General features: G+C 50.1%; 1 protein-coding gene across 7 annotated transcripts in view; it reads right to left on the bottom strand.

Annotated features, from left to right (window-relative positions):
• The window catches only part of DIP2A (DIP2 acetate--CoA ligase A), a 119,034-nt gene that overhangs the window by 13,377 nt on the left and 81,137 nt on the right, over positions 1–24,520 (bottom strand). For all 7 annotated transcript variants that reach the window (XM_060640683.3, XM_060640681.3, XM_060640687.3 and 4 more), the window contains 11 exons: positions 23,273–23,387; positions 21,742–21,881; positions 19,725–19,861; positions 19,241–19,321; positions 18,697–18,824; positions 16,658–16,772; positions 9,628–9,829; positions 8,618–8,727; positions 8,454–8,534; positions 6,041–6,164; positions 40–161 (listed from right to left, as the gene is read on the bottom strand). In XM_060640683.3, the coding sequence (XP_060496666.2) occupies positions 40–161; positions 6,041–6,164; positions 8,454–8,534; positions 8,618–8,727; positions 9,628–9,829; positions 16,658–16,772; positions 18,697–18,824; positions 19,241–19,321; positions 19,725–19,861; positions 21,742–21,881; positions 23,273–23,387 (1,355 nt within the window). The remainder of the gene's footprint in view (positions 1–39; positions 162–6,040; positions 6,165–8,453; positions 8,535–8,617; positions 8,728–9,627; positions 9,830–16,657; positions 16,773–18,696; positions 18,825–19,240; positions 19,322–19,724; positions 19,862–21,741; positions 21,882–23,272; positions 23,388–24,520) is intronic.

Here is a 24,520-nt window from a genome sequence, read left to right on the forward strand (position 1 = left end):
CCCATCGGGCCTGCCTGGCCGTCCACAGCGCACAGGTACCTCTACGATCATCTTGACGGTGGGAAGCGTGGTGGCCAGGTTCTGGGGGTGCGGAGGCCGCACGGTGACAGGCACACAGCCGCAGTACAGGCAGCCATAGAAGGCGGCAATGAGGTCCACCCCTGGGAAGACACATGGTGAGAGGGGGTCAGTGCAGGGTGGAGTGTGGCTCACAGCGCCTAGTACCACGGAATGATAAAGCAGGGTTCCTGTCACGTGCTACGTGGATCAAACACAACTTCTCCAAACTAATACGATATTGAGACAGGGAAACTGTCTCAATAAAGGACTCCATAAAAATCCTTTTGCTCCTTTTCCTGATTCTATTCTTGCTAGGATCTGCATCCCTTTACACATGCCTCAGAATGCAAACAGTGTGTGTCTTCCTTGTGCGGACAAGGAGTTGGCGTATTTCTCCAGAACAGATCACACCCAAGGAAGGAACAGGTGAGGATGCCCAGAGGAAGCCATCATATGCATATTCCAGACCAGGGCACAAGACAAGTGGACACCTAGGCCCCCTGGCTCCAAGGGGTAACACCCGGGCTCTCGTCTTTGTTCTAATCAGCTCCTGGGTGCCTGAGAGGACTCATGCACTGGACCACCATCCTCAGTAAGATCCCCAGATCTTGAAAAAGATGGGACTCTCCTTTCCTTTCTGAGTTTCCCAGACACTGTATGTACCTGCATTCTCTCTACATCCTCAATAAATTCTTGGGGCGCCTGGGTGGCGCAGTCGGTTAAGCGTCCGACTTCAGCCAGGTCACGATCTCGCGGTCTGTGAGTTCGAGCCCCGCATCAGGCTCTGGGCTGATGGCTCGGAGCCTGGAGCCTGTTTCCGATTCTGTGTCTCCCTCTCTCTCTGCCCCTCCCCCGTTCATGCTCTGTCTCTCTCTGTCCCAAAAATAAATAAATAAAAAAAAAAAAAAAAAAAAATTCTCCTTTCACCTCCTGCCTTTCTGCATTTGATTTCTATCCTGTGCACAGCCAGGGAACCTCTTGGCTGATCCTGCATGACCCCCTGGGGTCCCCAGACCCAGCCTGCCAGCTATCAGTATTTCTTGAACTCAGTGCTGTTAGGGATATACAGAGAACTATCCTGAAAGGCTGGGGAGCGGATGGGGGTGTGCATGGCACAGAGAAGGTCACTGAGGGCAGGAGGCCTAGGCCCGGAGAGCAGCACCATGCCTGCCATTCCTGTGTGCAGGGGCCAAGCACAAGGGAGGTGTGCAAGAGCAGTAAGGAACCTTTCTGAGGGGCTGCCTAGCTTGGAAAAGGAGGGGGCATGGGAGGGGGAGGGGTCCACCTCTGCCAGCAGAAGGTGATGAGGAGGATGAGGCAGGGGGTCCACCCCCTCCAGGAGGAGAAGGTGGGGAATGCAGGCAGGGGTCTCTGGAGAACTGGGGACACCAACGCTGCACCTCCTCACTGTACATGTGTCCCGGGCCAGGGCACCCCATCCTGCTCTCAACTGTACATCACAACATGCGACCACCAAAATGTTCCTTCAAATTTCTAAATGTTTAAAATTCCTCATATTTAAAATTTAGGGGGAATTATACCATGCTTAAAACCTGTATTTCCGTCCTGAACTCAGCCCAACTTGAGATGCGTTTCCTGCGCCCCCCACCGTGGAGGCCCCTCTAGATGCTACCCCTCAGAGCACACCAGACCCCACTGGTCAGCCTCAGGCTATTTCAATTCCAGAGTCAAAATAAATATGCCACCTTTCACCCAGCTGGTGGGTTTCACTGGATTACAAGTCCCCAGTGCTCCGTCAGTACCAATAACGTGACACTGCGGCCAGGGCAGCTCAGCACACCAGCCAGGTCCAGCTGGCCCCCCAGTACCGCTGCCACAGGACCATGCATCTGCTCTGTGCCTGTGGGGCAGCCAGGAGGACTGAGTGAAGGGAGAGCAGGTGCTGGCACACAGCAGGCCAGGGCACCTGCATGCACGGTCCCTGCCCCACACGGAACAAGCATAGCCTCAAACCCAGCACGCAAGAGAGACATCACCAGGAGCTCATTTCCTTGAGCTCACAAAATTCATGCTGTTCCCATTATGCTCATATTTCCTCCCATCCCTGGAATCACCAGGTGAACAGGGTGGGGAGAATCCAGTCCCAGCAGCACCCCACTCTTCTGCAGTGTCCAGAGAGCATGGGTTCTTAATCCCTTGGCTCTCACATCCCTTTGAAAATTCGGAGAAAGTCTTGGACTCCCCCTTCATTCCCAAGAAATACGCAACACACGCGCTTGTGGCATTTGCAAGATATCTGTGCCCAAGGGAGGTTCTGGGCCTTCCAGCAGGGACCACAGCTTAGCCCTCCAGCTATTAAACTCTCCACCTGCCCGGTTAAATTCATAAAATGTAAATTTAGGGGTGCCTGGGTGCCTCAGTCTTAACCATCAGCTCAGGTCACGGATCTCACAGCTCATGGGTTCGAGCCCTGCATAGGGCTCTGTGTTGACAGCTCAGAGCTGGGGAGCCTGCTTTGGATTCTGTGTCTCCCTCTCTCTGCCTCCACCCCTGCCCCTGCTCCCCCACTTGTGATCTGTCTCTCTCGCTCTGTCTCTCAAAGATAAATAAACATTAAAAAAAATTTTTTTAATCAAAAAAATAAAATGTAAATTTAGACCTTCAGCATGCATTTTCTTTTTTGTTGTTAAAAACAGCTTATGGGGAAGCCTGGGTGGCTCAGTTGGTTAAATGACTGACTCTTGATTTAGGCTCAGGTCATGATCTCACAGTTTGTGAGTTCAAGCTGTGCTGATACAGCAGAGCCTGCTTGGGATTCTCTCTCCCTCTGTAAAATAAATAAACTAAAGAAAAAAAAAAAAAAGAAAGTTTTAAGGTGTTCTGCAGTTACTTTAGCCCCAGACTTTCCTGTGTGAGCACTCCTCAAGCTTTGCAGCTCCCACCTGACCCCGGGGGCGTGGCCGTACCACAGTAGAGGGTGTGGTGTAGACAGCTCGGGCAGGGGAGAGCACCAGCTTGCCTTACACTGACATGCTGTACGATGTCTGGCATAGACCTGGAAGCCGGGGTAGTTCAAGAGTGGGGACTGCAGTCGCCCTGGGGAAAAGCACCCTACACTCCAGAGAATGAAAAGCAGAGACAGACTTTGAGGCCCGTGGGTTTAGAAGCATTCAAGTTAGCACATCCCTGTGCCAGGAGAGACCAGGCTGCCACCCAACCCCATTCCAGGGATGAGGGAGCATAAGGCAGGCGGACCCCCCAGACCACCCCCAGCTAAGATAGGTATGACATTCCTCAGCTCTCCTGGCTGCCCAAGGGCAAAGGAAAGGGGAAAAACAATGGTTAGCTGATAGAGATCACAGTCATGCAGGACAGGAGTCTCCAACAGTTTACAAATATCTTTGTAAATTACAAGAAAAAGGCAATCTTATCAACAGCCTAATCTCCAGAAACCTGTAGACTCAGTTTCCTGGAGCCCCAGCATCACCCCTCCACAGTGATGTGGGGAACAAAGGCAAGAAGGAAATGGCAGGTAACATTAAATTTCCACACAACCTGCAGCCCATTGACAAACACTTGTGGCAAATACAGAGTATAGTTTCTCCAGGAACCCCTTGCTGTCCTAATGTTAATGTCTTACTAGAGGAAAACCTCCTTAGCTTGACAACAGGGAGGCCTCAGGTATCTTAGGAGTCCTCATTAGCACATCAAAGTCCCTCTGGAGGGCTCCCTTTCGACTTGACCAACTCCACAGTATGTAATCAGTCACTCCTCACAAGCCCGGTGCGCTCTTCCTGCCCCCGGGTCCTGTCCACGTGCTTTAATAAAATCACCTTTTTGCACCAAAGACTTCTCAAGAATTTTTTCTTGGCCTTTGGCTCCAGATCCCACCCCTCACCATCACTCCAAAACCTCATCAAAATGAGGGTAAGAAAAGAGAGGCTGCATTTGTAACGGCCACTCCTGACAGCACGGACACAAAGCAGCAACAAGGGGCAGGGGAAGGCAGAAAAGCAGGTGCAAACCTTGTCAACTGTTTTCAGAATTCATTTTGATGGTTACAGTATTTGTACAGTTATTCTGGGAGCACTGCATGTGATGCAGGGCTACATAGCTTAGTAATTATGGGATATCTGAACTCTATCATCTCCCTGTTCTGAAGAAGCAGGAGTCTTGGTATGGAAAAAAGGAGATACACGGCAGGTGAGGTTTGGTAAAGTCCTATGATCCTGGATTTGAATGGGATGTAACACTATGAACTCAGAAGGCAGTGCCTCTCTAAAGATACACTTATTTAGGGGCGCTTGGGTGGCTCAGTCGGTAGGGTGGCAAACTACAGCTCAGGTCATGATCTCGCGGTCTGTTGAGTTCGAGCCCTGTGCTCTGTGCTGACAGCTCAGAACCTGGAGCCGAAAGGGCGGGCCTACGCCGGCCAACTCCATCTTGTTCTGTGTCCTTCACCTTGACCACGCCTCCTCCCCTTGAGTAACCTCCCGCTCACCTGCCTAACAGGACTCGGACCCTTCCCCAGCCAATCGGCTGAGGCCACAGCCATTACCTCACCAACTGCCCCTAGGCCCCAATAAAACCTTTGTCCTTTTGAAACTCGCTCTCTCTCCGGTATCTCACCGCTGCGTCGGTGCAGGTAGGGGATTGAGCTCGAGCTAGCTCGAATAAAGGCTCTTTTGCTTTTACATCAGACTTGGCTCCCTAGTGGTCTTTGGGGATCACGAATTCTGGGCATAACAGAGCCTGCTTCCGATTCTGTGTCTCCCTCTCTCTCTGCCCCTTCCCTGCTTGCTCTCTCTCTCTCTCTCAAAAATAATAAACATAAAAAAAATTTTTTTTAATAAAAAAAGATACATTTATTTATAACTCCCAGTTCTGCTCACTGAAAGAGCCAACAAACAGCAGCCAATCCAGGAGAAACCAGTGTCCCTCACGCCCAGATTTTGTTCTGGGAACTGGGGGGGGGGGGGGGGGGGGCAGGGGGGCTCCGTGGCGAAATGGCTGATCTTAGGTCTGGGGTAGGATGGGCACTAGGGGGACTTGGAGCACCTTGTCACAATAAAGCTGAGGAAGCAGTAAGGGACTAGTGGCCAAGTGCTAAGCCAGCCAGAACAGGCTCCTATTGGCCAAACATGGCAGAACCTGAACTTGATAAGGAAAGTAACTACAAAGGATAAAACCCAACAAATAAGTTTAAGTCTGTGCGTTCATATTGATATGTATATATTTTTAAATTCATTGCTGGGTCACCTTTGGAGTGTGACAGGAAACAAAATTCATTTCATAAAGAACCAACACATATGAATTCTACCACGGGGTAGCCAAATACCAGATGAAGGGGGAGGTTTCTGTGTATTAGTTAACTACTATGGCCAATAAATGGAAAAGAAATGAAAGAATTAGAGTATCACTGTTTTGTGACCCCTAAAGGATTAATGAATGTTAAACACCGAAGCATCAGTCAGTGGCTGCTAATGCCACCAGCAGAGACACAAGCCAGCATGGGCTTCTGGTGAGATCATGCAGGAGCACTTGGTCTTGGCAGAGACACTGGACCAGAGTCTGACCCAGGGCTGGGATCTAGCTGCCAGCCTGCAGGAAACACGGGGCCAAGAACACGCTGCTCTGTAGCATCTGGGCCGTGGGGCCTCTGTAGGTAGGGTCAGACCAGGTCTTCGGTAGATAAATTGTAAAGAGAGGGAAATGGAGAGCCTGTGGATTAAAAGAGACTTTATCAAAGGAAACTGGGAGACCAAGCTGACATGTAGGGTGCTCTCGTCTGTGTGCTCACACCCTAGGGAGCCGGAAGCGGTGACTGCAGAGGTCAGGGGCACAGGCTGCTCCCGGGAGAGTGGAGGAGGTCGTGCTCAGGACAGGGAACGCTAGGGACCGGGCACCTGGCCAACCTGCTGGAGGTTATGAGGGTGTCTGCTCCATAATAACAAAGTGTCCCAGGGAACGCAGAGCCGAGGGAGGTGGCGTGCGCACAGGGCATTCAGGGTGTGCTTACCTGGGGGGTAGACTAAAGCCACATGGTCCCCGACGCTCAGTCGTGCCTTCTCCATCAGGGCGGCGGCAACCCTTTCAGCCCTTTTGTGCAGCTGGACACAGGTTGCAGTGCTGGTGACGGTGCCCTAGGAACGCAGTCCCTGGCTGAGCGGAGCTGGTGGGGCAGGGCGTGTGCTCACACTGCACACACCCTGTCCCCAGAACCCTGTGGTTAGGGGCCGGGACCACTGCCGGTCCTACAGACACATCCATTGTCTCTCCCCGTCATCTGTGGAGTTCCTGCAGAACTGCCAAAGGTGGCTCTTTGGCCATCAGTGAAGGGACGGGCCACGAACATCTCAGGAGAGCCTGGAGCAGTGGGGGCCGCTTCTTGTCCAGGACAGAGACACGGCCATTAAAGAAAACTCTTTTGGCTTTTTCGATAAAATATCTTAAATATAACAACATTATAAAGATAAAGCCATAAATGTCTAAGTTCTCAATGCCTAGTAATATTCTGCCTCATTGTTTAAATTTCTCTTTTTTAAAATAAGCCATCACCACTCTGCATACCACCCTCAATTCATCCTCTCCCTGCCCAGAAACAACCATCACCCTGGATACATATGCACACAGTAATCACATTAAAGGAACAGACATCCATAAGCCGCACGGTTGTGCATGTCAAAGCTCCCGTCCCCCAGGTCAGCGGGCCTGCGCCGCGGTGGGTGCCTGGCCGGATGCACAGCTGCCCCGGCCGCATGGGCTCCTCGTTCACTTCACGTCTCTGCTGAGGACAGCTGGGCTGCAGACCAGCTCCCAGCAAATGTTTCCTTCGCTCGGCCGACCAGAGTCGGGCCGGCCTCACAGCTTGTGTAGTCCTTCTTAAGAAAAGTAACAGGGCAGCTTGGTCTAAACATAATGCCCCAGAACAGACCGGCCCCTGGGAGTGGGAACCCCTCGCTTCTCCTCGACTGGTGCTTCCACTGCACAGGCCAGCGTGCGTGTATGCGGAGCCAGGCACGCAGGCCCTTGAGGCTTCCCGAAGGGGAGCTAGGCTTGTTTCTCCCATCCCAGCCAAGGTGCAGGACGTCAGCGCCAGGCAGATACTGGGAGCCCAGATGTCCAGAGCCCGCCAGTCCCCTTGGACGACCACCTGTACAGCCACAGGCCTGCTGCTGGGTCAAAAGCCAGCACGTCCTCAGGGACCTAAGGACAATTCAAACCCGAAGAAGGCTGACAAACCAAAAGAAATGCAGTTTTACTAGTGACCTTGAGAAAAGTCTAGAATGGATTTGGAGAAGGCCAGGGCTAGTCTTCTGCTGGCTCCTCCTGAGCTCTCCCTTGGCTTTAAAGATGGCCAACCCCTCCACACAGATGCCTGGCAAGCTCCTCTGTGGGGCCCCCACCCTGGGGCCCTCCTCCCTTGAGAAGCACCCCCTGCGCTCAGGTGCTCAGACCACACACCGCGTGAGGGCACGTCTCTCCTCCTCCTCTGAGCTGCCACCTCATGTCTGGGCCCGGCCCCCGCCAATAACTGTTAATTATTGGCTGTCTCCATGCTTTAGAATTCAATCAGTCACAAAATAAATGTTAACACTCTTCTAGATCCGCAGTTACACAGGACGAGGAATATAAAGTCTTTCTTACGGACCGGTTTTCCAGCAGGGAAGACTCACTTCAAGCGTCCCGAGAGCAGGTGCCCTTTTCCTCTTAACACTTTCACTTAACACTTAACACTAACACTTAACACTTAACACCTCTTAACACGATAACTCGGCAGGCATCAATAAATATGTTTTGAATGAAGGGACAGTGGGCAGCAACAAGCAGAAACAAAAGCTGGACCAGAGCACAGTGACCTTCCCTTTACTATGTCAAAGTGCACATGTTGTTCTTACGTCCTGTGTGATGCATCTGAGACAGGATTTTTACCGTTATTTAACTTGTCATGTTTCTCTATTTTGCCTACTGGCCCACCCATTGGATGTGAGAGTTACAGCCCCTCCTTTCTATCCTAAGAACTCCAGGTACAGTGTAATCACATCAAAAGGTGCCCAAAATCCTGACAGTGAATTTCTGAATCTATACCAGGATCAGGGCAGTAAGCAGCATTTGCCATGTCAAATCTATAAACAAAAGTCTAAATTCCTAATTTTTACAAAATAAACATTTCCTTTTAACTCATTTACAAGCATACTGTTTGTTTTTTTTATAAGCATACTGTTCTTAATTGGGAAAGGAGCTAATGAGAATTTTCCTGTTAAATATAAGATGGACGGAAACGTTACTGCGTGAATTATGTGACAGCTGAGTGCTCCACAAAGAACGCGGTAGGCAGAGAGGATGGCCTGGCAACAACACCCTGTTCTCCGGGCAGGGACTCTGGGGACAGAGCACCGGGAGCTGGGGAGGGATGGGCACAGGTGGCCTACCTTGGCATTGAGCAGCAGGAACAGCGGGTGGTCGGGGGTGGTGTGCGCCCGCCACTGCAGCACATCCGGCAGGAACAGGAACTGTGTAGAGAGGCCCATCAGTCCACGGCCTTGCCGGGGAGGCGCCTGCCTCGCTTTCCCAGGCACTGGCCACTTGCTGTTACCTTTCTCGCCTGGTCACTGTCCTCCAGGTGAGCCAGCTCCCTCCCTGAGGCCTGGGCGATTCTCTTCCCAGCAACCAGGTTCCCCACGATCATGGAGGCTGGTCCAACCTCTAGGAAACAGGGGCGGAGACCCTGAATGAGAAGGCATGGCTCTGGGTACAGAACTGCCATGTGACTGTACATTTCACTCTTCACTAAGATACAGACGCTCAGGAAACCAGCCACAAGGCTTATGGTAAGTGATGAAGAGAATCTCTCAAATACAAGCAACACCAGACTGAGAAATTTACCAAACGGCATATACCTGGGGGTAGAAGATTTGACCTCAGCCATAACAGAACATTTTAATAGACTTCATTGTTTTACTGCATTTTACATATAAAACAGGACATTAAATCTTTCTTAGTAAGTGTATTTATTTAATGATATTTTATTGGTTCAATAATCAATAAAAGTTATTATTAGCATTTACTAAAACTTTACATAACCAATGGAACAAAAATAACAGTCAAAGCAGGCTTTAAAATTAGTTTTTACATGTGTGAAATCAGGGAGTAGACAGTGGCCATTTGGGTCTCACCAGCCACGGGACACAGCACCTGTCCCCTGGCACCCGCAGCCTTGGCACAGCTGGCCGCCCCCCCCAAGCACTGCAGAGGGTCCTTAGATTCCTGAGCTCCAAGACTGCTCTTGGGCGTCATTTCTACTCCGGAAGAGTCACAGCCTCACCTTCCAAGCCTAAGACGCCATGCCTGAATGTAGTCACTCCGACGGGTTCCAAGAGACACGTGAAAACCACCACACCACACAGGTGACGTGATGACGTTTGCTCATCTGTGCCTTGGGTCCAGGGAGGCAGGAGGTGGAGACTGACCTGATGTGCCATTCACTATGGCTCTTAACCCCAGCCCCAGAGACATAGGGCCCAAGAGGGCTGCACCATTTAACCACAGGTATGGCAGCCACCAACATTAAGACTGATCAGACAAGTATTGTCATGCACAACTAACCTGGTTGTTTCTGGCGAGGTTTGGGGAGGTTGGTGACACAGGTGTGAGGGCACATTAGTACATTACACGGGTGCAGCATCCCCTCCAGAAACCGCTGCTTGGTTTCAGAAATATGAATCCCTCCAAGGGGAGCCTTGGGCAAGGTGTTGGCAGGAACCAGGGCCAGACAGTACACGCCCACCTGGTGGATGCTGTCGATGGCCTGGAAGGCGATAGTAACACGAGTTAGGAGACGCTGTGTTTGAGACCTGGCACACACACTGACACGCTGACCCACTCAACACTGGCGAGAAGCCGGAAGGCTTGTGAGATGGGTGAGAACATGCAAATCCAAAGGTCAAAGAGGCAGTGACCTCTGAGACATTCTGTTCAACGAGAAGACACGGAAAGACGGAAAGACGGAAAGACGTGTGTACATTTCCTACAGTGTAACACACATATACATACACATATACATAAATATGGAACTGCTTATGTTAAAGAAAGGAAAGTTAGAGAAGCTGTGGGGGGGCAGAAGCAGACTTCTCTGAATATCCCTGGCATTCAGATCTGACTTCGGAGCCATGTATATATTTTACTTACAAAAACCTTGAAATTTTAAAAAGCATTCCCCAGTGACTGAAAGTAAGATAAAACAAATGAACTTAGCCGCACTGGAATCAGATTGGTGGCAAAGGCCCACAGAGAGAGTGTATTTATTTAAACATGGTAATTTGATTAGCATTCCCCCCCCCCCCGCCCCCCCCCCCGCCTGTGAGATACGTCCTGTGGGCAAAAAGAATTGCAAATGGTAAGCTGCTCTTGGAGATCTCACGTTTTAGAGGTAGTGTGGAGACTAGGATTTTGAGACTGCAGTGCATAGTGTGGCCTGAGGCACGTGAGTGACTGCTGGGAGCTGTGGATGTCTGCAGTCTTTCAGTGTGGCAGAGAGGAGATCCATGGCTTATGTAAAAACCTTGTGGTACGGAATCTGGCTTGGAACTTGCAGCATGAATTCATGATGGAGGCATCATTTCCCACTCTGTCCACTGAAAAAAGCCCAAAAACAGTGACTGAGCAGCAACGTCAAGTGCCCCGATGGTGGTACCCAATTCCATTTGCCCTAGGAAGTAGCAGGGTCCCTAGAGTCCCCACCGTGACACGTCGAGGACACAAAACACACTGCCTTCCCCCAGCCTCTGAGCTTCCTCGTCTCTGCTCTGGCCTCAGAGAATCCCAGGGGAATGTCAGAAGGATTCAAGAGCCAACCTGAGGGGCTCCCACTGGCCACTGAAAAATAAAAAAAACTATAATGGATTGAAACGCATACAGTATGTTTAAATCCACTAGTTCTTAACGAAAGGTAAACAAAACTCAGTGGTCACTTTTAGAGGATTCTAAGAAAGCATCTCACTACTCTGAAATCACTCCTTGATCTTGTTTTCCTATACAGCCCACCACCAGGCCCCCAGGTGACCGAGGAGGACATGCACTCTCCAAAGAAGAAACTTCTAAGGCTGCTTGGGTAATGATGAGAAAGTAGCACCACTGTGAAGTCCTAGCAGATCAGTGACTACAGGAGCGCTAAACATCACATGCCACCTTCTATGAAGAATTTTTGCCAGAAAACTGAACCTGAGTCTGATCAATCCTCTGGATCTAACCACAATGTGCAGGACTACAGGGGACAGATGACTGTATTAAATAACACCACAGAGGGACAATTGCCAGAATTCAGGCTAAACAAACATACTGGACAAAGAACTTGGTTTTGTCCATAAACTAATCACAAGAAAAATATGATAGAGAAAGAATCCATAGATTAAAAAAGACTTAAAGACCTGTCCCCACCAAGTATAACTTTTCACCTCATTTTGATCCTGAGTCTAACAAACAAGTTAAAACATTAAATAATCAGGGAAGTCTGAATCGTGACTAGATATTTAATGACAACAAGAGATTACTGTTATGATAAAACACAGCAGGTATAGAGGGAACGTACCTCCCTAAGAAAGGCCATATTTGACAAGCCCACAGCCAACCTCATTTCAATGGGGAAAAGCTGGAAGGTTTCCCTTTATGGTCAGGAACAAGACAGGGATGCCCACTCTCACCACTTCTATTCAACATGTATGGGAAGTCTTAGCTACAGCGATCAGGAAAGAAAAAGAAATAAAAGACATCCAAATAGTAAAACTGTAACTATTTACAGACGGCATGGTCTTATATATAGAAAACCCTTAAGACTCCACCAAAAACTATTAGAACTGATAAACACATTCAGTAAAGTCGCAGGGAACATCTGTTGTGTCTCTATACACCAATGAACTATCAGAAGGAGAAATTAAGAAACCAATTCCATTTACAATTGCACCAAAAATAATAAAATACCTAAGAATAAATTTAAATGAGGAGGTGAAAAACCTATACACTGAAAAACTGACATAGATTAAAGAAACTGAAGACATAAAAAATAGACAGATACTCCATGCTCATGGATCAGAGGAATCAGTATCGTTAAAATGTCCACTCTTACCCAAAGCAATCCACAGATTCAGTGCAATCCCTATGAAGATTCCAACAGCATTTTTCACAGAACTAGAAGAAAGCCTAAAATCTGTATGGAACCAAAAAAGACCCCAAATACCCAAAGCAATCCTGAGGAAGAACAAAGCTGGAAACATCACCCTTTGTGATTCTGAACTATATTACCAAGCTACAGTAGCCAAAATAGTATGGAACTAGCATCAAAACAGACATACAGGGCACCTGGGTGGCTCAGTCGTTTAAGTGTCTGACTCTTGATTTAGCTCAGGTCGTGATCTCATGGTTCATGAGTCTGAGCCTGGCACTGAGCTCTGCACTGATGGCGTGGAGCCTACTTGGGATTCTGTCTACCCTCTCTACCTCCTCTCTACCCCTCCCCTGCTGTGTACGTGCACTCTCTCTCTCTCAAAATAAGTAAACTTAAAAACAAAAGACATACAGATTGATGGAATTAGAATAGAGAACCCAGAAATAAACCCATGCATACACAATTAATTTACGACACAGGAGGCAAAAATATACAATGGGGAAGGGATGGTCTTCAATAAACGGTTCTGGGGAAACCGGGCAGTCACATGAGAAATAATGAAACTGGACCCTTTTCTCACACCACCCACAAAAATAAAATCAAAACTGGTTAAAGAGTTGAACGCAAGACCTGAAACCATGAAACCCCAAGAAGAAAACACAGGTGATGAGCTCCTTGACATCAGTCTTGGCGATGATTTTATGGATATGATGCCAGAAGCAAGAGCAACATAAGTAAGTGGGATCGTTTCAAAGGAAAAAGCTTCTGCTCAGCGAAGGAAACCATCAACAGAGTGAAAAGACAACCTACTGAATCAGAGAAAATATTTGCAAACCATATATCTGATAAGAGGTTAAGTTCCAAAATGTATCAAAGATTCCTACAACTCAATAGCACAAACAAACAATCCAGTTAAAAAATTGGCAAAGGATCTAAATAGGCATTTTTCCAAAGAAGACATACATATGCTCAACAGGTACATGAAAAGGTGCTCAGCATCATTAGTCATCAGGAAAATGCAGATTAAAAAAAATGAGATATCACCTCATTCCTGTTAGAATGGCTACCATCAAAAAGACAAGAAATAACAAGTGTTGGTGAGGATGTGCAGAAAAGGGAACCTTCATGCACTGTTCAGTGGAAATGTAAATTAGTTCAGCCACTATGGAAAACAGTATGGAAATTCTTCAAAAAATTAAAAGTAGATCTAGCATATGATCCAGCAAGTGCACTACTGGGTATTTACCCAAAGAAAACAAAAACTCTAATTCAAAAAGATAAATGCACTCCTATGTTTACTGCAGCAGAATTTACAAAAGCTAAGATATGGGAGCAACCCAAGTGTCCATGGACTGATGAATGGATAAAGAAGCTGTGGTGTGTGCGTGTACACACACACACACACACACACACACACACACACACACCGGAATACTACTCAGCCACAAAAAAAGGAGATCTTGCCATTTGTGACAACATGGACGGACCCCGAGGGTATAACACTAAGCAAATTAAGTCAGAGAAAGACAAATACCACATGACCTCACTTACATGTGAAATCTTAGAGCTCACAGATACAGAGAACTGACTGGTGGTAGCCAGGGCTGGGGTGGGGGCTGGAGGAAATGGGTGAAGGGTCAGAAGGTACAAACTTCCAGTTATAAAATGAACAAGTCCTGGGGAGGTCACACACAGCATAGTGACTACAGTTAAAGACGTGGTATTGCACATTTGAAAGCTGCTAAGAGAGCAGATCTTAAAAGTTCTCATCACAAGAGGGGCACCTGGGTGGCTCAGTCAGTTGAGCATCCGACTTGGGCTCAGGTCCAAATCGGGCTCTGTGCTGACAGCTCAGAGCCTGGAGCCTGCTTCAGATTCAGTCTCCCTCGCTCTTTGCCCCTCCCCCTCTCATGCTCTGACTCTCTCTCTCTCTCTCTCTCTCAGAAATGAAAAAATCATTTAAAAAAAGTTCTCATCACAAGAAAAAAGTTTGTAATTATGTATGGTGATAAATGTCAACTAGACTTACTGTGGTGATCACAATATATATAAATATGATATTATGTTGTATACCTGGAATTAATATTATGTCAATTATATCTCAATTTAAAAATAAATAAAAGATATGGCACCTGGGTGGCTCAGTCAGTTAAGCATCTGACTTGGGCTCAGGTCATGATCTCACAGTCCATAAGTTCAAGCCCCGCACCGGGCTCTGTGCTGACAGCTCAGAGCCTGGAACCTGCTTCAGATTCTGTTTCCCTCTCTCTCTTCCTCTCCCCTGATCATGCTGTCTTTCTCTCTCAAACATAAATAAACAAATAAATACAATTATTAATTTTTAGAGATGTGATAGTGATATTTCTTGTTTAAAGAAATAACAAAATCTTTTTTTTTATTAATTTTTTTTAAACGTTTATTTATTTTTGAGACAGAGAGAGAGACAGAGCATGAACGGGGGAGGGTCAGAGAGAGGGAGACACAGAATCTGAAACAGGCTCCAGGCTCTGAGCTGTCAGCACAGAGCCCGACGCGGGGCTCAAACTCACGGACCAGGAGATCATGACCTGAGCCGAAGTTGGCCGCTTAACCGACTGAGCCACCCAGGCGCCCCAAGAAATAATGAAATCTTTACAGATAAAATGTGATGTCTGGCATTTGCTTCAAAACACTCCCAAGAGAGGGGCTCCTGGGTGGCTCAGGCCGTTAAGCATCCGACTTCAGCTCAGGTCATGATCTCATGGTTTGTGAGTTCAAGCCCTGTGTCGGGCTCTGTGCTGACAGCTTGGAACCTGGAGCTTGCTTCAGATTCTCTGTCTCCCTCTCTCTCAAAAATAAATAAATATTAAAAAAAATTTTTTTTAATAAATAATAGAAAAAAAAAACCACTCCTGGGGGTGCCTGGGTGGCTCAGTTGGTTAAACGTCTGACTTCGGCTCAAGTCATGGTCTCCTAGTTTGTGAGTTCGAGCCCTGCGTTGGGCTCTGTGCTGATAGCTCAGAACCTGAAGCCTGCTTTGAATTCTGTGTCTCCCTCTTTCTCTGCCCCGCCTCCTCTCGCACTCTCTCTCTCTTTCAAAAGTGGATAAACATTAAAAAACAACAATAACAAAAAAGAACAACAACAAAAAAACCCCACTCCTGAGGGAGAAGAGGAAGAGGCCTGGTGGGGCCTGGATTGGTAACTGTTGAACAGAGTGATAGGAACATGGGGATTATTACATTCTTCTTTTTGTTTGTTGTACTAAAAATATTCCATAATAGGGGCACCTGGGTGGCTCTGTTGGTTAAGCATGTACACTGTTACCCATAGCAGTTTTTATTCTTAACAGTAAAAAATTAGCAACCCAAACGTACATCAAGACGGAAATAGGTAAGCAAAGAAACACAACTCAGCAATCAAAAGGAATTAACCACTGATCCACACAACACAAGGAGTCTCAAAAACATGCTGAGGCAAAGAAGCCAGATAGAAGAGCAAACACTGTGTGATTCCCTAACACAGAACGTCTGTACAGGAAGGAAGACGTCCTATGCTGCTCCCCTGTACTGACACAAAGCCTGTTCTCTGGGCCGGCCAGCAGCATGGGGGCGAGGGACACTGGAGTGATGCAAATACTCTGCATCTTAGATATCGTCGTGTGGTGTTACTTGGGTGCATACTTTTGCCAAAACTCATCAACCTGCCCACTTAAAAATGGGCTCATTATACCTGTAAGTTCCATCCAATCAAGTCGACTGAAAACCTCTCAATGAATGGTACCTTTAAAGCTTGGTGTGCTTTACCGGACGTAAATTTTACGCCCTTACCCCCAAAGAGAATATGTCGAACCCCAGTTCAGTATGTGAGAAATGAGTGCCGTGCAGGGAAAGATGGTGCCAGTGAGTGGGCAGAGGGACAGACTGGGACAAGCAAGTGTAACAACATGTCAATCACTGCAGAACCTAAAGACTGCATATTAGGAATTTTCTGTACAATTCTTTCAACTTCGCTGTATGTTTGGCATTTTCATAAAATGTTGGGGAGAGCACTGGTGTGGACGAGCACAAGCTCTCATTTCTCACCAGCCCCCAGGGCGATGGCCTGCTGTGAATCCAAGTAAGAGTCTCTCTTTAAATCATCCTGACAGATTTATGGGACTGCTGTTTTGGGACATACTAACCCTTGAATAGCATTACGGTTTCAAAATGCTGTTCTCTCATCCTCACAAAGCCCATGTTTATTTAGTGCCCACTGTATGCAGGCAGTGCGGGGTGGAGGGTCCTGGAAGCCACGACTCTCAGTGGGTCAACCCTGTGACCAGGTGGGGGGCAACCACACATCGGCCTGCTTAGCACGGCTACAAAAGGTGCTCCAAACACTGAGGTAGAGACCAGGGCAGGCAGGCAGGCAGGGCGCCGAAGGGAACAGCTGTACACTTGGACTCATCGCACTCCGAAAAACAGGCCAGAAAAGCAGCGAGCCGCCTGGGCCCACCTGCAGCACGCGACTCATCCACTGGAAGCTGTCCTCCTCGGAGGCATCAGGCCGCTGCTCAGCCACAAGCACGATCCGGTCATCGTGCAGCACCGTCACGGAGAACACGGCAATCCTGGGGGAAGACGAGGACAAAAATGACCACCCAGCAAAGGGCACTGAGCAGGACACAGACACTCGCTCTCACTTGGACGATGTGAAAGTGCTAGTGTTCACAAGCCAATCTAGCAACCGGCCGCTTGCTGCGAATCTAAAGAGCAACCAGTCCCTAATCTCCTACAGTGTGGCTGAAATAAGTTCCAATTCACTAAAACAAAAAGGACTTCGGGGGAAAGCAAAACAACCAGGCACATATCTTAAAAGACAATTTTCCTTAATTATAATACATGTGGTACATTTCCGTGTGCAGAAATCTTTGTCCACAAGTATTATGAGTTCTATGGGGTGCCTGAGTGGCTCAGTCGGTTAAGTGTCCAACTCTTGGTCTCAGCTGGGGTCATGATCTCATGGTAATGGGTTCAAGCCCCGCATCGGGCTCTGTACTGACAGCGTGGAGCCTGCTTGGGATTCTCTCTTTCTGCCCCTCCCCCTTGCTCTCTCTCAAAATAAATAAATAAATTCTAAAAATTTCTTTTAATAACTTAAACATCTTTAAAGATAAATAATAACTTAAAAGCCTGCTTCTCAGACGCTGCCCTCCCTCCATGCATGTGCCCCCTCCCCTGGGGTCTGCTTTCTGGACGCCAGCCCTTCTCTCACTCCATCTCTCTTAATTTTTCTTTTCCACTTTCTTTTTCCTTACTTCCGGAGAAGTTCCTTAATCTGACTTTCCAACTTATCACTTCCTTCTCTAGCTGTTATCTATCCTACTGTTTATTCCATTTATCATGTTTGTGTTTAAGAACAAAGAACTCCTTTCACGTGCTAGCATTCTTGGGACATTGTTCCTATAGGGCACACTCTATCGGCTGTGGCTCATTCTGAGGTGGTTACGGTGGTGGGGACAGGAAGGTACCCTGTCCAATGGCAGATGCAATCACCCAGACCTCCATTAATCACTTGAGATGGCATGGCTTTCTCAGGATTGGCCTTCGCCTCCAGGTACCACCAGGTTCCGGTGGCCTCCCTAATCTAGTCCAGAAACAGGTGTGGGCCACCCTGACCTTATGCCTATGGATACCCACACCAACAGTGTCCCATTTTTGCTGTGAGGGCAGGTCACAATGTCCTGGCGTCCCATGCTCTAGGCACCCATACAGGCTTGCCCTGCCAGTTTCTCCAGGGTGGTCATCCCCCACCCCTGTAGTCCTGACCTAAGAGAAGGGCCAGCAGTGCCCACCATTTGGCAGAATTCCTTAAGGATTTCTTTAAGGGATATTCAAAGGCAGGGTCTAGCCAGGCTCAGGGGTACCTTAGTGTGAGTAACAAGAGCCCCCCCTTGAGAAGAAAATTGAAAAAGCTCCGTCAGTTGAATGGGCCAACTAGGAGACCAGGCTGCTCCTCCAGGGCAAAGAGCTCAGGAAGTGAACAGAGTCAGACGGGGTTTTCCTCTCCTCACCCCAGCTGCCCTGGGTCTAGGCCAGAGGTCCATTTATTGGCTCAACAGAAATGAGAATCTTTAAAGGGCTTGCCTAACACACTAGAAAAGCTGAATTGATTCTTATCCCAGGAGCAAGGTAGGGCCTCTGTGTGTCTCGCTGAACCTTAGCAGAAGAGACACTCGGCCATCGGTGATTTCAGAGCACCTGGTACTTGGTTGTTTCGGTTTGCACGTCTAGGTTCTAGGATGCTGACCCAAGTGCTCCATGGGCCTCATCCTCTGAAAGAGCTGCGTGAGCACTGTGAGAGGTGAGGACAGAACAGGCTCCTGGCTGCAAAGATCATCCTCTTTCCGTGAAGTTTTCCTGATGGGCCGGAAGTTTTAGGTTTTGTGTATTCAAATCACTGGGCTTTCCTTCTACTGAAGACAGACTTCTCAACTCAAACTGTAAGTAGAGAAGGGATCTAGAGCCACAGCACAGGGACCCGCAGCGCATCACCTGCCTCTGTAGACAAACTTCATGGGCTCCACAGCCAGCGCAGTGGCCACGATGTCATCCGCGTTGTGTCTACGAACTCCAACCACCATTAGCCCATCCAGCTTGCCCACGACAAAAACCAGGTTATCCTGGAAGCAAGGACGCTGGTCAGGACTCAGGATACGCAGGCAAGCCCTGGGGGGCCAGGCAGCTGATGGCTGCTCCAAGCAGCCAAAAGCACATGGAAACCAAGGAACAGACGGGTCCACATGGCCCAGGGGTGGCTATGGGGTGGAAGGGTCATGCAGCCTGGTGGGCTGGGCTGGGGGCCAGGGGACATCTGGAGGGGAGTCGGCGGTGGAAAGGTGAAGCCGTACAGGACTCCTACTGCTACTGGGCCTACGGGCATTAGGAACATCCTGAGCTGACAGTCCTGTCGTGTTTGCTGTCCTGTGCACTATGGGATGTGGAGAGTAGTCATGGCCCCTAGATACCCAATAGATGCGGGCAGCGTCCCTTCCACTGAGGTGTGGAGGCCCAGGTCCTGGCAGCAGAACATACTCACAGGCCCGATGAAGCCCAGCAGCCCTGTCCTGGTGAAAGGCCTGTCAGACACGGGGGCTCCTCCTGCTGTGACCGGGACAGTCTGCATAGAGCAGAGAGGGGACAGTCAGGCTGTGGTCCATGGATAATCAACCAGCTGGCCAGTAAGACCCAGCAGGCAAGGAGGAGAGCTCAGCACACACTCTGCCTGCTGGCAGATGAGGCTGTCGCCCAAGGTTCCCTGGGCGGGGGAAGGAGTCCCTGCCAGCAGATGAGACCCTCCTGGGGCTCCCACACCCAGCATGGCCTGTGTCCCTCCTGCTACCCCCTTATTTCCACGTGTCCAGTGCCTGGCCCAGAGGAGTGGGCACTCATTGGACTCATCCCAACAAGTCAACACTTCCAACATGCAAAGTGCTGGCTTCCGGGAGCTGATCTTGCCCAGTGTGCTGCATCAGTGCTTATGGAACTTAACTCCAACATAAAGGTCACAAAAAGGTACAAACCTCAAAGACGCTCTTTGTGATTCCAAGTAGTCCATAGTACGCCGTGCCAGTTGCGCTGGAATTGACACATATTTCTCCAACCTCATCAGTTTTACAGAGATAAGGGGTACCTTCTACCTTCACAACACACACATCAGCTAAAAAGAGAAAAAGCCCTCAAAATCATAAGCATGGAAATACACTTAAATGGGTCATTCACAGAGATCTACTTGCTGCTACGTTTGCAGTTATGGAAACAAAACATTATATACGCAGTGTGTTCTTAGGATGAGTTCTAGGACATGTAGAATCCACGCTCTATGCAGGCGCAAATCGACATTTTATACGTAGTGTGTAACCACAACACAATGCATCCTGCACGTATAAGCCCAGGCTGACAGGATTCCATGCCCCCTCATGTGGCCCTCCTGAACCCACGGGACAGGCCGGCTGACCCCGTAGTTCCCTTGTCACTAAGCAGTTCCCCAGCAGACAATCCTGCCTGCTGCCGGCTCTGGGCATTGGGGACCTTGCCTGTCAGGTCACTGCAGCCCCAGGCCGGCCAGCCCTGCAAGAGCAGGCCCACAAACAGCTTCCAACAGAAGAGTGACGTGCGTGCCAGAACACACAGGTGTCTGTTAAAACAAACTCGGTCACTCAGTGATGAATTAAGCAGCCTGTGGGGGCCTGCGCACTGCCCTCCCTTGGACTCTAATACATGCTCCTGTCCAAAGACTCAGGCGATCAGGAAGACAAAGAAGGGGCACTCATTCAGCGACTTTTGTTTATTCACAAATAAAGTGGAGGCTGGTGCTCCTGTGCAGGTCACTGTGAGACCGCAGCTCACAGCCAGATACTCTCACAATAAGGCACGAAAGGCCGCAAATCCACTTCATGCGGGTCTAACACAGTGCAAGGTTAAGTATCTGCTTAGCAAGGTGCCATCAGCCCTCACCAGGCCAATCGGCTCCGCAACTCTCCCAGTGAACACATGCTGACCTGGGGAGCACTGCACACACACACCCAGAGGAGCACTATACACACACACACACACACACACACACACACACACACATGCATATAGGGGAGCACTATACACACACACCACACACTTAGGGGAGCACTGCATGCGCACACACATGCACACACCCGGGGGACCACTGCATACACACATGCACCGAGAAGAGCACTATGCACACACACTCCTAGGGGAACCCTGTGCACACACATGCACACTCCTCAGGGAGCACTGTGCGTGCACACACTCACACACACACACACACACACTCCTAGGGGAGCACTGTGTGCACACATGCCTAAGGAGGGTGGTCAAGACAGTTACCCATGAATCTCAGAAAGGCCTGCATGGTGAGGAGACAGCAGAGCAGCTGTGAGGTCATCGCAGTGAGGGGTAACCTCAGAGCAGCATGAACAGAGCATCCCCTATTCACAACTGTCACTGGGGACTCCTGGGCCAGGCTCAGTGCTCAGTTTCCCTCTGCGACACTTAGGTCGCTCTATCACCCTCTCCTGTGGCATTGCCGTGGGGCCAGCATTCAGGCGCACGGGGCCTAATGGGCAGGAGGGCTCACGTAGGCCTTTCTAGAAGCCACAGGAATTTCCTGGAAGCTTCAGGGTCATGCTCCTAATGTAACACATACTCCTTGCTGGTATAACCCAATTATCAGGCTGTTTACAGACGTGCAGTGAGGTTAAGTGCCTCAACGTGTGTGACACACGAAGCCTGTACCTGGCCTGCAGGGACTGCTCCGTTTCCCAGACACCGGACAAGCACAAGTCAGGTTCAGAGGCCACAAGCACACCCTCATATTTTCGCTCAACCTTAAATTTATCACAAGGGCAGGCAAAAACTGAAAAGATGTATTACAAATTAAAACACCAATTTATACAGAAAAACATTGTTAATAAGCCTTTTACTTGTGTGCTTGCAGAGCACTCCTTCAAAGCCTGGAGCACTTTGGACTCTCCTTCTGTCAACCGCTCGCAGGACAAGACACACTCCGGCTGCATCCCTCACCTCCAGGCAGCACCTGACCCACGTCCTGAACAGTAAGAACTGACAACTTCTCTTCAGTATCAACTCTGATCACGCCAAAACTGAGGCCGCTCATCGACAGGACAGCTTTTCGTGGAGGAGGTCCTCCCAGGTCTGGTGGCCTAGAAAATGAAACCAGACCAGCTGACAAGGGGACAGAGCCCATGGGGGAAGGGACCCACGGCCCACCTAGCCTGCAGGACGATGCTGCACCAAAGCCCCTCTCGGCACCACACCCTGTGAGGACAACAGGCCACACGACTGGCCACAGCAGACAGTCTTCCTGAAGGCGCTGCAGCGTTTCCACCCCACGTGCTATTCCCCACGTGGGGACCTGCACACACCTCCCACCCAGAGGCAGGGTCTGCGTCCCTTCCTTCATCTGGTGGGCCTGTGACAACCGTGTAAGTGACACTTTGTGACTTCCCAGGAGGGGTCCTAACGGTGATTCAGCTTCTACCTGGCTGTGCTGAGACCTTTGCTGGAAGCCCTGGACAGCCAGGTGAGCAGAATGACGTGCCTGCACAGGCCCAGGGCAGCCCGCTCCAGAGACCAGAGACTGTGCTGGAAGCCACGTCTGCCAGTCCAAACTCTGGACACAGAAAGCAAGGGAAATACAATGGCTGTTGCCAGCAGGTGTGGGGGTGGGGTGCGCAGCTGCAGCTGGGACCCAAGTAACAAAGGTCAGTGTTTTCTCCAGTGAGAAAAAGCACACTGTTGGGCAAGAGAAGTCACCACAGAACAAAGGAATGAAGAACACCTTACGGCGTGTGAAGGATAAAGATGTTATTTTTCTTGCTGAGTTGTTAAAATTCTAGGATTATTGAAGACTTGCACATATGAAAGCACAGACTATGAATATACTAATCTAACAGTCTCAACTAACCATACCGCCCCCCACCCCAGGATGGCACTCGGAGCTCCTGGGGACAAGAGCCCTGGGGCAGGCGAGAGGTGACCTGGGAAGGAAAAAGTGGCCTGGGGAGCGCCATGGGTGTGGGAGGAGCACAGGAAGGACGAGACCCTGCCCTCTGGGCTGTGATGGAGGAGCACAGACGGCCCTGGGGGCTTCCCCGTGAGTGGGCGGTGCTAAGCATGGGTCACGGTGCTTCTCCAGGAAGGGTGAGGGCCCCACAAGCACAGACCCCCGTGCACTGCTGCCAGCACTGCAGATGCAGGGCCCTCCCCAGGGCAGGGAAGAGCCCTGGGCTGCTATGTTTACCAAGGCCAAGGAGGAGGAGAGGCGCTCAGGGAAGACAAGCCCATGATTACAGTCCTGGGAGCAGCTACACAGGTCCCACCACCAACAGGGCGAGGGGCATGTGCCCGGGGGACCGCGCCATCACTCTGCACACACGCCTGGGAACCTGGCACAGGATGGCGTGTTAATTGCTCCAGAGCATTGATTGCTCCTACTGCTCAGAGGCAGACGGGCTGTATTTGGTGCCACAGGTAATTCAGCTGTAGGAGTGAGAACTCCGTGTTTACAAGACTGAGCAAGCAACCACATTACCTGCGGATGGCGACCGTCAGCGCCTCAGGAGAACTGGCGCAAGGACAGATGACCTCTGGCCTCAGCCCTCTAGACTGGAAGACATTGAGGAACGCATCACAGGAGGATATGGACCCTGCGTGAGACAGAGGGACACAAGCGGAGGGGTGGGCTGTTTCCATGAAAAACACGGTGCATTTTGAAATCACTAGCAGAGAAGAGTTGGAAATTCGTCCCAGAAAGCCTGTGTCTAACCCCTGCCGTGTTTCTGAGTTCTAACTCACAGCCAGCCTTGCCCTCACCCCTCCTCCCAGGTCTGCCGAGTGGGAAGTGACAGAGGAGTGTTTACAGGCAACTCTTCCTCCTCACAAGGCCCAGGTGCGTGTAAGTGCCTGCTGCGGAAAGCGCCTTGGGGCCACGGGGTCCCTGCCATGAGCGGCCCATGCACCACCCCCAGGCTGCCCCCCTGCTTCTTCCCTGCTCTCCCTGGCCAGTCCGGGGCGTCACAGATGTGGAAACTCAGCTCCCCGGCAGGTGGGTGCTGCCTGCTTGGGGCCGCAATCATCAGGACCCCAGGGCTGTACCACAAACCTCAAGCTCTATGCCACAGAGAGGCCCAGGAAGGGGAGGGGCCCGCGTCCCACTCGTGCTGGGCACTGGTAGACAGCAGAGGACACACAAGACAACCCAGCTCATTCAGGGGGCACGCGGAGCGGCAGGATCTGAGGTTTGTGGAGGATCAGGTCTGGCGAAGGGCTTCCTCGTGGAAGCCTAGTGACTGGGAGGGTGGAGGCAGTGCCAGGTGAGAAGCTGTTGGCAGTGGGCTGTTCAGGTGGCTCGGGGACACAGAGCAGCGAGCAGCTCTCGGTATCTTGGAGGCAGGATGGAGGGGGCCCTGCTGGGCCCACGTGTGGGTGGAGGAGCTAGAAGGCGGTGTGCCCTCCTGAGCGGTGGGGGACCCAGGGGTGCAGGGCTCTCAGGGCCCTTCTCACTAGGGGACTAGATGAAAGGCCAGCCTCTGGTCCAGGGTGGTTTCAATGCAAAAACAGCAGCACACAGCTGTTAAACCCACAAGAAAACCCACCTACCTGGTCAAGGGCTTTGTGCTGCATAGAAAACCCACCAAAGGTCAACGGAGCCTCCCCTGCGGCAGGCCTCGGACAGCCCCCAATGGGCAGCCACGCTCAGACCCTGTGCAGAGCCCAGGGCGCACATCAGCCGCCAGGGGAAATCCCACAAGGAGGTGGAGCCAGATCAGTGGGGCCACAG

Source organism: Panthera onca, chromosome C2, assembly GCF_046562875.1.
Source record: "Panthera onca isolate mPanOnc1 chromosome C2, mPanOnc1 haplotype 2, whole genome shotgun sequence".
NCBI lineage: Eukaryota > Metazoa > Chordata > Mammalia > Carnivora > Felidae > Panthera > Panthera onca.